This window comes from Maniola jurtina, chromosome 27, assembly GCF_905333055.1.
Source record: "Maniola jurtina chromosome 27, ilManJurt1.1, whole genome shotgun sequence".
NCBI classification, from domain to species: Eukaryota; Metazoa; Arthropoda; class Insecta; order Lepidoptera; family Nymphalidae; genus Maniola; species Maniola jurtina.
The window spans coordinates 5,909,787-5,925,516 of record NC_060055.1 but is presented as its reverse complement, the minus strand read 5'-3'; the positions used below and the strand labels follow the sequence as shown (position 1 = coordinate 5,925,516).

The following is a 15,730-nucleotide window of genomic DNA, read 5'->3' as shown; positions in this document are numbered from 1 at the left end:
GTCCCAAGTCCTCAATCCTGATGTTACGGTATACAGCACTCTTAAGCCGTGACATGTGGGGTGTGGGGATTCCAGAAGAATTGACTGTATTAAAAAAAATGTATACGCAGGCAAAATCGCGGGCATCGGCTAGCATATAATTTAACAAAACATCAAAAGATACCCTAATATACAATGTTTACAAGCAAAATTCAACAGCATCATGACGTAATAACCAGAGATAATGTAGTATTATGTGTATATATCTAGCATATATGTATATGTTTACTAGAACGATGCCTGTGTGCGTGTCTATTAAATTGTACACTAGTGTGAGTACTAAGTATACAGTATGAATGTGTGTGTAAGACCTAGCTCAATATCGGCTATGGTATTGAAAAAAAAAGTACTGGACCGAAACGATACTATGTATCGTTATAAATATAACATGTATGTACCCCTAAAATGTTTATCGCGCATATTTCGTCCATTGTTGTTATGAATGTAGGATACGGTGGATACAGAACGGTTAGCCTTGAAATGTTGTTATCGGGTAGAACAAGTGACTTTGCGACGTTGCCAGCTTTAGCGCGCTACTGCGTCTTAATTTTTCAATTACGTCCGCCATCTTGTTAAGATTTATCAGATGCAAGTTTGCACGATGACTTCAAGTTTTTTACCAATGACTTTCTAAGCAAGGACATCGCACTGGCGCTCATAACAAGGGACCAAGTAAGTGTGCTTATACTCGGTGTAAGCACACTTTCTTCATTAGTCGCATGTTGACTGCAAAGCTGTCAAGACGCCTAAATGCGCGATCAAAAAGTGCCAAAATAATACGTTAACGACGCAGAAAAGAGATGGTGTGACTTACCACCGGTAAGTTAATTTTATTTACGTAAGATAACATGCGAAAAAGTGTAAAATATTTAGTAAAACCATTGAAAACACTAGAAATATCTAAAATTATTTACAATGTTCCCATTCCTTTCTCTCACGCACATCGGAAAGAGACAGATGGAAGGGCGCGTCACGAATGTCGGAAAAACAAAACTGTGGAGTAGCTTTTTTTTGTTCAATGTAAAATCTATTGGCCATTATTGTATCACATTTATTTTATTACTAGCTGTGCCCGCGACTTCGTTCGCGTGGAATAGCTCTCAGCGCGCTTTATATAGCCACGGACGCTCAGGCGCGAGGCGTGTATCTGTACGTTAAAAATGTTCGCCGTGATTCTTTAAATTGACATAACTTTTTTATTTATGAACCGATTGACATGAAATAAACACTAAATGTTAAGTGAAGCTTACTACAATATATTAGTGACAACCGTATCTAAATCGAATAAGCCGTTTCTGATATTAGCGTGCACAAACACACAGACAAACAGACAAAAAAAAAATTACAATTTCGGGTTCGGCATCGATAAAAAAAAAGTAGCAGGGGTTGTTATTATTAACAACCCCTGCCACTTTTTTTTATATATTTCCATTGTACAGACACCACTTTTCTACAATTTTACTATATGTATAGATAGATCTTTTGACGACCTCCAGTGCGCAGTGGTAACGCGGTGGATTTGTATGACGAGGGTCCCGGGTTCGATTCCCGGCTGGGCCGATTGAGATTTTCTTAATTGGTTTAGGTTGGCTGGTGGGAGGCCTTTGGCCATCTTGATTCAAGGCCCATTTTGAATCCGCCATTTTGGTTTTATTTTTCAGCTCCCTGTCAATTGGATGAAGTTCTGAGTGACATTTGTTCGAGCACCCCCCACCTATCTTCAATTTCCTGGCCGTGCTCCTCACCGAAATCCTCAATCATCAGCTCTATCCATATTTTTCCTCCGAATCATTTTTTGTCCTCTATACGAAACCATCGGTAAAAAAAAACATACAAAATTTTCAGAAGAGGTGATCAAATGAGTCAGTCAGTCAGTCAGTCAGTGAATCAGCACGAGCAGAATAGTATATAGTATAGATATAGTATAATAGTTTCATATTTACAAAAACGAAAAATCTCTCAAAGAAATAACAAAAATTAATAGTGCTACACTACTCCATTCCATTTTTTGTTCAAGTTTGCTTCTAAAATCACCTTATTCAGCTTCGAGTGCAATAATCGATTTACATTGCGGCTTAATCACTGAGGTTAGTTTACAGGACTTGAATGTTAGCGGGAATGTATAAATGGAGCAGTTGAAGCTACATAGGGTGAATTTAGAAACGTGTGCCATGTTTGGGCTCTTGTGTTGTATGCCACGATGTGTCCATGCTTAGAAAGTCATTGTTTTTTACGTATAATTGGATGATGTTTTTTTTTTTACTGTGTAAGCGCCTCGATTTAAAAAAAGTTTTAAAAGCACAAGTGCCTCATTTGATCAGCACAACGTTATAGCATTACGTAATCTGAAAAAAAATGTAAACGCATCCGAGGTTCCTTTAACATAAGTATTATCATTTTTTTTTGAAAGTTATGGATATACTGATATACTAGCGGGGCGTCACCGATCTAGTGTAGATGTTGGGGCATATCCATAGCTAGCTAAGTGTCGGCGCAATATGGTTGGGATACATACATGGAGGTCGGGCACCGGCACAGGCGCTGGCCCTGCGGTCACACGGCACCGTGGGAGCCGACCAACAACCAGAGACATCACAACTACGGACATTTTTAACGAGAATAACACGGTATCGATCACGCACAAGCGCCATTTTGAACCGACACTGAGGCGGCGAGCGCAGCGCGGTGTTGCCACGTCGCGCGTTTCCAATCCGCGCTTCTATTTCGAGCGCCCCCCCTCACCCCGCTCGCACCCCCCGCCCAAACAGCGGCCGTTCGACAAAACATTCACGACTCCGAACAGACTATCACCCGCTTCACCGCCACCTATGTATAAATATGAAATCGAGTTGGCCGCGCACAAAGCGACGTAACAGCGTCTAACGTGATAAGATTGTAGTTCATACATATAATATAGGTATATGGGATACATCGCGCCGGCTTTCACCCGAGCGGGGCGAGGCACCGCGCAGAACATGTGCCATTGGCCACCGCACAGATCGATAGACAAACACCGACCTACATACCATTATCCGCCTTACAACACTACACATACGGGTGATTTCTCTATAGCCTGTACCATAAACAAACTACCGCACGAGCACACTAATATAATCTGTGTAAGTACACAGGATTACAGCGGTATTGGAAACGACGCGGGGAATGGCAGAGCGCGGCTCGACCGATGAATGTATATCATCAATGTATTATGGCACTTTTCTAGAGTCGAAATTCCTATAGCCCGGCGCACCCAGCGCTCCTACGTGAAGGACAAAGGGCCGATTTCACGCGGAAAACAAAGGGAAACGCCGGTACGAGTTATACGAGTCAGCACTTGCTTGTTTACGATCATTGAATTTTATCTACGCGATTAACTTGGACGGCGAACGTCGCGTTGCCAACTCAAGCCGTATACAGAGCGCGAGCTGTACCATCATGAAATTATAAAAGCATTTTTTTTTTTCACAAAACTTTCCGATTCGTAGTTGCGTTGGCACTAAATTTCACGATCTACGTTTCTATTGGAATTTACGTTAGTACCAAACGACCGTATGGGAGAAGGCACAGATGTGAAAAAAACCGTTTCGACAATACGGCAGTGAAACATTACTTTTTTGACTACATGGGGCTGTTTTTGGTGGAAAAAGCAATTACTACTGATCTCAAATGTAATTAATAAGCATCGAATAGGATAAGACGCAGTCGGTCAACTGTTCACTTACCTGTATTTTTACTTGAAACCGGCTTCTTTCTTCGCAATATTCACGGGAACGACACTTGTCGACGAAATAAACGCGTTGATTATGGTATTTTGAGATTTTGTGAGGATATTATGTGCACAAAAAATATATACATTCCGTCAAGCATACGTCCTGCGCGCATAGAACCGAATGCGAACTGTTGGTTTTTAGTTTGGGTCGTTTGATGGTGGAGGGCGGCGGGCGGAAGACGGAGAATGGGTGAGCAAGGGAGCGAGAAAGGACAACGACTTTTTTAATGTAACTCCATGAACATGACTTATGGATGCACGATTTATATAAAATAAACAAAATATTGTATTTTTCATGCAATTTACACTTTACGTATGACTTGGTAAATATCATTTGAGCTAAATTCAATAAAATAGTTTTTGTTATGACGTCCGTTCACATTTTGATTGATAGCTGAGGCACGCACACTATCACATTATTAGGGCCCTACTAGATTACAGACTTTTTGTTCGCAGAAAATTTCAGCATAATATATTTGATTTTTTATATTATTTCATAATGAAAGTATGCGTGAGTTTTCTTTTTTATAGAAAAAAAAATTATGTGATTATAATTGATTTCTTTATATGTATTAAACTAGCTGATATCCAAGACTTTGTTTGCGAGGTTTTTTAAAATCCCGTAGGAACTCATTGATTTTCCGGGATAAAAAGTAGCCTATGTCACTATCCTGGTCTTTAATATGCATTATATGCTTGCGAAGAATCAAATAATCCGTTGCTCCGTTATGACGTCATAATCACGTGATTGTAGGATAAACTAAAATATTTTTAAGCAGTGATTTAATTTTTTTGGAGTTCAGTTCAGCATGTTTTCTGTAAAATTAAAGCAATTTCCTTCAAGGGTTAAATCTGCATAAATGAGCAATAAAAAGCGGGGGCCTCATTTTTGGTGATGCGGCCTTAGGCCTGCTACTTGAGCTTCCAATGGTCTTAGTCCGTCATTGCTAAAAGGACTTTTGCATAGCTTAAGACACCCTAGGCTAGTGGTTTGATATTTTTGTAATTAAGTAAGGACCTACGGCCTATACTACTTCATATGTTTACTATGAATTCAACCCTAAAACAAAAATGATACAAAATCTATGATCTTGTGGACTTGGCCATTACTATCAAGTATCAAATCAACCGGCTTGGCGCCAATTTATATTGCCTGTCTTCTGCTACTGTGAACGCGGCCTAAGATTATTACACCAATGTTGCTAGGATTTATTTATTTTAATTTTAAATAAAATTTAGAAAGTTTTATTTTTATTAATTGTCGAAGGTTTATTTTTAAGAAAAGGTAGAGAAAAATATGCCAAAAGTATAAAGCATCATGTGTGTTGAAAATGGTTGAAAGATGTTTGAAAACTTTGAAAGAGTATGGTTTTCAACTTTTGAAATTGGCCACACTGATAAAAATTAAAGAAAGGAATAGGCAACATTGATTACACTGGCCTCTACACTATACCAGTACGCTGGACTTGCCATTGCTGACCTGTTTTTAAAACAATAAATAAATGCCTGTTGCAATGAAAATTGCAAAGTGGCGCTCCCAGAGCAAGTTTTCTATATTTCTTGTCAGGCTATAATATAAATATCACATCAATATCAATGCTAGTTCATAACATTCAGTTTTTATTATGTATTAGCGACAAATGGCGAAAATTAAGTTGCCTCAAAAACAACTCGGCAATCGCAAGTCCAGCATCTTTTAGTAGAGGTCAGTGGCAGAGCCAATAGGAGCTTGATTGACCAATCAGAAACGAGTGCGTGGTTTTGACAGATAGATAAACAAATTTTTCCACGTAGAACGAATTTTTAACTCATATTTTCAGAAGTTTTTCTCAAATACGCACAATATAAGTTAAAACTGTTAAACATGAAGATTAAAACTGCAATTTTTACCTTCGCTCTTTTAATGGTAGGAGTTTCAGCTAGGATAGATGCCAAGAATTTGAAATGTTTAGGTTTGTTTTCGTTCAACTTTGTACCCAGTTTTTCTTGGGTTTTCTGAGAGAAAAATAATGATGAAAATGTAAAAAAAATTTCAGTGTGCCGGCAGACGTTCGAGGAGTTAAATAAAGCGATAAAAGGTGTTGAGAAGTGGAAAAAAGTTGACGTAAGTATTTTTCTAAAGTTTTCCTCAATGGATGTCTTAAAAGGTCACATCTCACAACAAAAAAGATTTATTCCGAACACGTAGGTACCTAACTACTTAGAAGAATACCAGTTTCAAATTGTTCACAAAAGCAACATTTCTATATTTCATACTAGATTATGCATGCAACCGTGTGGATTTTGTATTTTTTTTAGTTATTCCAAGGATAATTTTCCCTTATAAAATGTGACCTATACCGGTCTCCAAGATGCAAACGTTTCTTTACAAAATAAAAGATCTCCACGAACTTGTCCTAGTTAGTTTAGGTTTTTATAAATCCCATGGAAACTCTGATTCTCTGGGACAAAAGTAACCGATGACCTTCCCCGAGATGCAAGCTATCTCTGTAACGAATTTTATCAAAATCAGCTTAACACATGGGTCATGGAAAGCTAACAGACAGACAGACAGACAACAGATACACTTATGCACTTATAATATTAGTGTAGTCTAGCTGATGCCCACAACTTTTTCTGTGTGGATTTAGGTTTTAAAATCCAGTGGGAAGTCTTTGATTTTCTGGGATTTAAAATAGCATATATCCATCCCCGGGATATAAGCTAACTCTGTACCAAATGTCAGAATCTGTTAAAATGTTGGTTCGTGAAAAGGTAGCAGACATTTTGCATTTATAATATTACTAGACTAGAGGATTCCCACGGCTTCGCCCGTGTGGATTTCGGTTTTTTTTTTTAAATCCCATAGAACCTCTTTGATTTTCCAGGATAAAAATATCCTTCCTCGGGATGTATCCTAAGTCTGTACCAAATTTCATTTAAATCGGTTCAGTGGTTGAGCTGTGTAAACGTAGCAGACAGACAGACAGACAGACACACTTTTGCATCTATATTATTAAGTATGGATTAGTATGGATATGAACAACTCTGTTGGTCAGAAAGTTGGTTACCTATTATTTGAAAGGAAGTTATTATTATTTGTAGGTTGGGAACTTCAGAATGGACGCGGAAGGGAACACAATGCAAGACAAGGTCCCGGCGCATCGTTCAGCTGTTTATATATCTGAAGTTATTGACGACATATGTAAGTACTAGAGGATGCCCGCGACATCGTCCGCGTGGATCTAGGTTTTTGAAGATCCCGTGGGAACTGTTTGGTTTTTCGGAATAAAAAGTTGTCTATGCCAATAACATGGGCGCAAGCTACCTCTTAATTTCATACATATGGGTTGAGCGGATAGGTCTTTAGGAATCCCGTGGGAACTCTTCGATTTTCCGGTATATAAAGTAGCCTATGTCCATCCCCGGGATATAAGCTAAATCTGTACCAAATTTTGTCAGAATCCGTTAAACTGTTGGGCCGTGAAAAGGTAGCAGACAGACAGATACACTTTCGCATTTATAATATTAGTATGGATATAGAAAAACATCTCTGCCAAGAAGCTACTGCTAAACAGGTACTCCAAAAACCACAAAGTTCGTCTTGCCAAGCATCCGAACCCACTTGCCAACTCACTTCTAGCCACCCCCAGAGTGAAAAGATTAAAACGAGCTGACATGCTCGATATCTGATGGACGTTGGAGCAATGGCTCTTCCGTTTTTAATCTCAAATAATCTGCTTATAGTCCCCTGACTGATTGCAGATAATGACAGGAAAAAAGAAGCTACTGCTGTTTGTAGCAACAATTATTGGAGATTAACTGTAAAACGGTGGCAATCGGTGGAACGGTGTAACGGTCAAAGTGATACAGGGTCTGATGTGCCCTGCATAGCCATTAAATAAAAGAAATAGTCAAGATTCCCTTGAAGTTGCAGTAGCTGTATAGTTTTTTCTATTACTCGCTACTTACAAGAGATTAGAAGTGTAAACTACATAACTGATTAAAAAAATCCCAAAGATAAGATTAATATAATATTTGGTTACATGAAATATAACTTAGTAAATTGGTTGGTAATAAATATAACTAGAGGATGCCCGCGACTTCGTCCGCGGGGATTTAGGTTTTTAAAGATCCCGTGGGAACTGTTTGATTTTCCTGGATAAAAAGTTGCCTATGTCAATGACAGGGACGCAAGCTACCTCGGTACCAAATTTCATACAAATCGGTTAAGCGGATGGGTTTATGGGAAGCCTGTGGGAACTCTTTGATTTTCCGGGATAAAAAGTAGCCTTTGTCCGTCCCCGGGATATAAGCTAACCCTGTACCAAATTTCGTCAGAATTGGTCAAACTGTTGGGCCGTGAAAAGGTAGCAGACTGACAGACACACTATCGCATTTATAATATTAGTATGGATAAGCAATTTTCTTAATAGTGCGTATGTATTTAGTAATGTTATAAATCGGAAATGTGTGTTTGTCTATCTCCTACCTTTTCATGGCTTATCTGTTTAACAGATTTTGACGTTCGGCCCGAAAATAGATTGCATCTCAGCGACTACATAGGCTACATTTCATCCCAACAATTCAGAGATCCCTCTGGATTTTTATATAAACAAGTGTAAATTAAAAATTTATAACATCCCCGACAAGTGAAGGTTACAGTAACCAGAAAAGAGCTAAAAATAAACGGCTGAACCGATTTTGTTGGATTATAGCTAAGAACACTCTCGATCAAGACACCTTTGAAACAAAAAAAAAACTAAATTGAAATTGGTTCATTAGTTTAGGAGCTACAATGCCACAGACAGATACACAGATACACACGTCAAACGTATAACACCCCTCTTTTTGGGTCGAGGGTTAAAAAAATCCAAATAATAGCTATATAAAATAGCTTGCATTCTGGATGGGTATAGACTACTTTTATCCCGGAAAATCAAAAAGTTCCCACAAGGATTTTTAAAAACCTATATTATCATGTAACATTACATATTTATAATCTATGCCCCTAGCTAAAAATGAGATATAACATTCAAATGAGTTAGCAGATTATGTTAGCAATTAAACTTCTATTATTATTTTAATGACATAGCTGTTTTGTCAATGTGGGTGTTTAATTATGTAAATAGAAACAGTTTTAATGTGAAAAACGTATTGTTTTGTAAAATTTAGGTTATTATTATCATCATCTTCACTTCTGAGCACAGGTCTCAGAGAAAAGGAAGGAAAAGGTGACTGACTGATCACTGACTGACTGACTGAGTAGGTTCAATGGGTAATCATGTTGAATTAATGGGAATTACTAATAGGAAGCGTTATTTATTTATTTATTTATTTAAAGGTACACAAAACAGGTTGTAACTAAAAATGGTCCAAACATAAAAACAAAAGATCCTAATCTAAGTGACAACCCCTAATAGGTGTACACAGCAATACTATACCTAAATAAAATATACATTACACAAGATATACACAGAATTTTTAACATGAAGGCTTAATAAAAATTTACAATAATGTTTACAATATAAAATGGTTTACTACATGAATTTAAGTATTTAAATGACAAATATGCATAGAAGTTAAATCTTATATATATATACGAACAGTATTTAAAAAATAAAGATGAAAGAAGAATGTTACGAAAAAAGTTGATAAATTTCTTTTTTAAATATATTAATATTATTGTTAAAAATTGTTAAAAAATAAAATGTTATTATTATTGTTAGTGATGATTTAATTCCGGAATTACAATTTTTGCTTTGCCTTTTGTCTCTACTCTTTTATTTAACCAACTTCAAAGAAAGAAAGCTGTGATAAATTTATTTCATTAGAAAGCGATTGATTATTATTATCGCAACCTCTTAGTCAATTGTCACGAATTAAAGACTGCAAGTATCTAAATTTATAAAACGAAAAGCTGACTGACTAACTGATCTATCACTATAACTGAAACCATAGACCTACGATTTTTCGCTACGCTCAACTGAAACTATTGGATGGATCGGGCTGAAATGCATCCAGATAGCTAATATGACGTACATCATCCGCTAAGAAAGGATTTTCGAAAATTCAACCAGAGGGGGTAAAATAGGGGTTTGAAATATGTGTAGTTCACGCTGACGAAGTTGCAGGCATAAGCTAGTTTCTTAGGATTCCGTACCCCAAGGGTGCCAACGGGACACTATTACTAAGCCTCCGCTGGCCGTTTACACTGCTCGTCCGTCCGTTCGTTTGTCTGTCTGTCAGCGGGCTGTATCTCGTAAACCGTAATAAGTAGAGTGGAAATTTTCACAGAATGTGTACTTCTATTTCCGCTGTAACAACAAATAAGTATAGTACGCGACATGTCGAGATGGCTATCGAGGAGGGAACGCCCCACTCACCCGCACAGCCCCCGCGCTAAACCGGAGCGGGATAACGCGGTTATTCGAGGCGTCCCCCTCCGCCTCATACCCCGATCGCCATCTCATCCTGACTATACATAATACAAAATTTCAAAATGGCCACCATCAAAATTAAAAAAAAAGTATTATTTCTTGTAGTTATGACGGTTTTTAAAATATTTTGTTTCTTTCCCCAGGCAAGAAAATGGACGACTACGTCAGAGTGCATTACAAGGCAACTGGCAAACTGGCCATCATGTTACTGGTCACACGGGAGGGACACATGAACCCGGAGTTCTCCAAAACCAAGTTTGTCACTGATGATGACCTTAACAAGAGTTTGGAATACTATGTGAGTATTTAATTAACAGTGATTTGAAGTATGAGGGTAAATCTGATGAAGTCAAGACTACCCTCATCAGTTTTATACTGTAATTTAGAGTTGATGGTGAAGTTGATGGTGGTTGCTTCTGTAAAAGGTATGAGGGTAATAAATTTAAGTTTACCCTCATCCGTTTCAGACAGATGATTAAGTTAGGTTTAAGTTGATAACGGATTATAAATGGGAGCGGCATAATGAACCCTGAATTGTCACTGATGAAGATCTTAACCTTGATCTATGTGTGTATTAGATTTATTGTCAAAGTAAATCAGATAAAGTCAAAATTACCCTCATCAGATTTAAACCCTACCTACCTACCCTATGAATTAGCCTGTAATTTAGGGTTAACTTTATGAAATTGCTCTCTGTAAAGAGTATGAGGGGACGGGAAGTAATGATATATTGATATTCTGACAAAAAGTACTTATTGGACCGATAAGTCAAAGAGTTCCCACTTCCGTTGGGATTTTAAAACCTAAATCTATGCGTTGGGGAAGTCGTGAAGTGGAATATTTAAATTTTATATACTGTCGCCATCTATTTCAGTGTGAGCGTATGTTTGAAGACAACGAAGACGAAATCACAGACTTGTACAAGAAGAGACCCGATGACGACATCATGCCTGATGCGGAGAGAGAGGTATTTTGTTAAACAAAATTGATCTGTGTATATATTGAAACAATTAGGTAGTCGCTTTTTAGGGTTCCAGATTATGTATAGTATATGTTACAGTGTAAACTTTTCTTTGTTCACCGGTCAAAACTATTTTGAACTGTAAAAACAATAATTATATTGAAACAATATATTTTTGATTATAGGGGTTGGTTAAAAGTAGTTTTAATTAAGAAATGAATGAATGAATGAATATACTTTTATGGTACGCCACAAAATTAGTACAGAAAAACACATACAAAGCTCAACAAAATATAGGTACAATTTGGCGGCCTTATCGCTACCTAGCGATCTCTTCCAGGCAACCAAAATGGTCCAAAGGATATAGCTATAGATATTAGAGGTAGGTGGTGCAAGTATACATTTATGTATAAATATCGGATTACAATATTTTTGGACTGAAAAACATGGGTTTAAAATGATTTCAAATCTGAACCTACATTCTTATCTGTCCTACCCCTAGAGTGTTTTATGGGCTACGTCTAAATACCTGGTTGGTCGCCCCTTCATTCAGTTTTATCTCCTTCGTGAATGGCTTCGCGCGATACAAAAAATACTAGGGGTAGAACAGACATGACTGCGTAGAGTCCGGTACTCCGGTTTTCTTCTGGGCCACATTCGTCCTAATCTTTTATGCATGATTTATGAACTTGATGATTTATTCCAAGGTAGAGTTTTGGCCGAATTTCAGTCAAAAATACTTTTGCAGTTAGTTTTGACTAGATAAGAATTTTGACTGTAACATTATATTATACATATATTCAATAATAGAATAGAATATATTTTTATTCAAATAAACTTTTACAAGTGCTTTTGAATCGTCAAAATAAATTACCACGGGTTCGGAATGCCTTTCCTACCGAGAAGAACCAGCAAGAAACTCGGCGGTTGCTCTTTTCACTTACAAAACTTACTTTTTCGCAGATCTGTTTCAACCACGCCAAGTATTGCGAAGAGTGGATGTTGCCGAATGAACAAGACACCACGTGGACGCCGGAGATGGAAGCCGAATACGTTAAGGTACATAAACTACAAAACCACATTTTCCTCTCAAAAACACCACTACAAACAGACTATGGTAAAAAAAAATCAAATACAAAAAAAAAAGTACTTGTACAAGTCTAATTGAATAAAAATATTATTCAATTAGACTTTTACAAGTACTTTTGAATCGTCAAAAGCATCTACTACTGGTTCGGAATGCCTTTCCTACTGAGAAGAACCAGCAAGCAACTCGGCGGTTGCTGTTTTCAAAGATTTGATATACAATATTATGCCATGTATAAAAGTAATTGAAGTCCCGCGCATTGCTGGAGCGAGCTGCAGGTCACCATTGTTTTAGTGGTTTAAAACCATCTTCGCATTATTGTCTTTCTAATGAAACCGGTTTGGGATACATCAGTTTCAAAGTCTATAATGTACATAGATAGGAACGATTTTTGTGTTTTGTATATTTTAAATAATATATAAAAAGAAAAGTTCTGTCTCACTCACTGGATCATAATGTGGTTTCTTAGACGGTTTTTGATAGAAAAACTATCGTTTAAGAAAGAATGACCATCACAGTTTTTATCTACGGAACCCTACCTTATCAGGTTCTGACACTTTCACCAGTTAATTAAAAATCTTATTTATATTTTAGATCCACGGTCCAGACCCCTACGGTTTTGGAGGTGGAATGCAGCAACCAATGCAAACTGAAGTCACAGATGATGAGGGCTACGATGACTTAGATGAAGACGTTGAGGAAATACCTGCTGAAGATGAGGGCAATGAGGTCAAAGTTGCTGAGAATGAGGGAAAAGATGAATTATAAATAGCTAAGTTTTAATTGTTCACCATTCCAACAGAATTTTTGTGGATGAGGGTAGATTTGATCGATTTTTTCACAGGGTTTTGATATTCCGATTATTGTTCGGTACATCATAGTGAACGTACTAAACTTTATAAATTTGACTTATTCGATAGGTAAGTCAAATTTACCCTCATTTAGTAAGTCAAGGTTACCCTCATGTTTATGTTACTATGTATATATTTTTCATATAGAATCTAAAATACTGAAAAGCATATAAGTACCTAAGTAGATTAAAATGTTATTTTTTATTAGATTTTAACTAACCTAGTTATATATTTTTCAGTATTTGAGATTCTATTTGAAATAAAATACGATTCTATATGATAAAAATAAATAAATAAATGTAAAAATGCGAGTAACCTTGACTTATTTGAGGGTAAGCTTGACTATCTGTCGAGTGAGTCATATATAAGTTTGGTAAAGTATTTCTGATTACTTATAATAAAAACGTCCATAACTTGTCTATATTATGTATAAGAAGAGCATCACAAATTTGAAATATCTTTCAAATTCAATTCTTTCAATATATTTAAATTGGAAATTTCTTTACTATTCTACTTATTTTTTTATGTAATTCTTATATTTTTGTTGGTTTTCTTTAAAAATATATATATATCGAGTTTTTGTGTTACTTATGGTCCAAGTTTTATAAGACGTTAGTTAGGTAGTTACGAAGTGCCTTACCGATGGTATTCTCAATTTGAAAGCACTATTTTGTCTCAAATGCTTAAAATTATCTAAAATTCTGTGGAAAATAATGTATTAACAGATACTAAAATATGAAATTAATTTTGCGCCTAACTTTCACGACCTATACATACTGAATATTATAAAAAGGTAAAGTTTATAGGCATGTGAAAACTGCCATGCCCCTTCCAGGTTAGGCCACTTCCACCTTAGACTGCATCATCACTTACCACCAGGTGAGATTGCAGTCAAATGCTTTACTGCAAAATTCTATTACAATCCATACTAATATAAAAATGCGAAAGTGTGTCTGTCTGTTACATTTCCATAGTTCAACAGCTGAATCAATCTTGATGAAATGAGATGAGAGAGAGATCCGAGAGATGCTTTTATCTTGAAAAGAAAGTAGGAGCATAGTTAATTTTGTAACTAGTTTTATAAACTGTGTAAACGAGTGATTTTAGTTTTAAAAAAAGACGCGTAAGAATGTGTTGTGAATTTTTGTAAGTATTTATTATATCAGATTTTTAAATATTAAATGCAATCTGACTTTTTGACAAATAAAATTATCGACGTTTTAAACCTATCGCAGAAGACCTTACTTTAATATACACAAATATGCATTTTAAGTTGTTAAGTACTACTTATATACCTATCTACAAAAATCTATTGTAAAAACGTATAACTCACTAGTAACAATTGTTTTCATTGTAAATAATATAATTAGAAATAGAAAGATTTTTTATTCAAATGAACTTTTACAAACACTTTTTTACAATTACTAATTCTATGAAAGTAAATTAGGTAAAATGAAACTGTTTGCTTTACATTAAATTACAAAATAGTTTTTGTAAAAAAGCATCACCAATTAAAGATAGGTGCTTAATTAAATTAAATTATTTATTTATTTTTGTTTCAAAATAATAATCTATTTATATCGTTTTTATGAAACCAATTAGTGCCAGTAACTTAATAATTTTCTATAAATTGATTACACTATTTTGTTTTTTTTTGCACTATGTAAGTACTATTAAAAATTTATAACACCCCCGACAGAAGTGAAGGTTACAGTAACTAGAACGGCTGAACCGATTTTCTTGGATTATAGCTAAGAACACTCGATCAAGCTACCTTTCTAATAAAAAAAAACTAAATTAAAATCGGTTCATTAGTTTAGGAGCTACGATGCCACAGACAGATACACAGATACACACGTCAAACTTATAACACCCCTCTTTTTGGGTCGGGGGTTAAAAATGAGATTTTACAGGAAATTATTGAGACATTATTTTATTGTTTTTGCATTTGTGTGATTTTAGTTTAATTGTTTGTAATGAAATAAAAATATGTTTGTTACATTACAATAATTTGTTTTATTTATTTTATACTAGCGACCCACCCTGGTAACCTATTACAGCTTAGGTTACCTCCTCCAAACAAACTTACAACCACCATTTATTTTTTCTATTTTCCATTTATTCTATTCTATTTTCATATTTTTATTTCTATTTTCTATTTATTTTTTATTTTTTAAAAAATTTATTATATTTTACTATATTTTATCCCGGTATATTTTATCCCGTAATGGTAAAAGAAATTTTGAAATCGGTCCAGTAGTTTTTGAGCCTATTCAATACAAACATACAAAAATACAAACATACAAAGGTTTCCTCTTTATAATATTAGTATAGATTTATATTCGCTAATGTCCCGCACACGTTGCAATAAGATTCCCGGGTCATTTATTAAATGTTCGTTGATGGTTCTATGTTAGAAACTTTCCTGCAAATTTCCTTGGACCCAAGACCACGAGGCCCAAACCAGGACGAGGCTCCAAGGTGCATGAGACGGGTCTGCCCGCGAAATTCAAATATAATTTGCTTTTTCGCAATTTGTTAATTAATACGACAACCGTAGGCTTATCGCATTTTAATTGCGCCAATGGCAGTATCATCTCCACA

General features: G+C 35.8%; 2 protein-coding genes across 3 annotated transcripts in view; one reads left to right on the top strand and one right to left on the bottom strand.

Annotated features, from left to right (window-relative positions):
* LOC123879192 (paired amphipathic helix protein Sin3a) overlaps positions 1–3,988 on the bottom strand; it is a 57,682-nt gene extending 53,694 nt beyond the window's left edge. The window contains exon 1 of one of the 2 annotated variants that reach the window (XM_045926786.1): positions 3,762–3,988. The gene's annotated coding sequence lies outside the window, so the exon portion shown is untranslated. Of the gene's footprint in view, positions 1–2,554; positions 2,755–3,761 lie in introns of those variants that run through there. The other variant, XM_045926787.1, reaches the window with a different exon arrangement.
* Positions 3,989–5,560: 1,572 nt separating this feature from the next.
* On the top strand, positions 5,561–14,434 carry LOC123879196 (protein seele). Its single transcript, XM_045926801.1, has 7 exons — positions 5,561–5,760; positions 5,845–5,912; positions 6,893–6,992; positions 10,371–10,525; positions 11,102–11,194; positions 12,152–12,247; positions 12,870–14,434. The coding sequence occupies exons 1-7, from the start codon at positions 5,673–5,675 to the stop codon at positions 13,041–13,043; spliced, it is 774 nt and encodes a 257-aa protein (XP_045782757.1). The 5' UTR covers positions 5,561–5,672; the 3' UTR covers positions 13,044–14,434.
* The last annotated feature ends 1,296 nt before the right edge of the window (positions 14,435–15,730 follow it).

Bases quoted from the DNA above. Each gene is read 5' to 3' on its own strand.
- LOC123879196 (XM_045926801.1), top strand. From the start codon at position 5,673: ATGAAGATTAAAACTGCAATTTTTACCTTCGCTCTTTTAATGGTAGGA. The intron at 6,993-10,370 runs GTAAGTACTAGA...TTCTTTCCCCAG, and splicing joins TGAAGTTATTGACGACATAT to GCAAGAAAATGGACGACTAC. The intron at 10,526-11,101 runs GTGAGTATTTAA...CATCTATTTCAG, and splicing joins ACAAGAGTTTGGAATACTAT to TGTGAGCGTATGTTTGAAGA.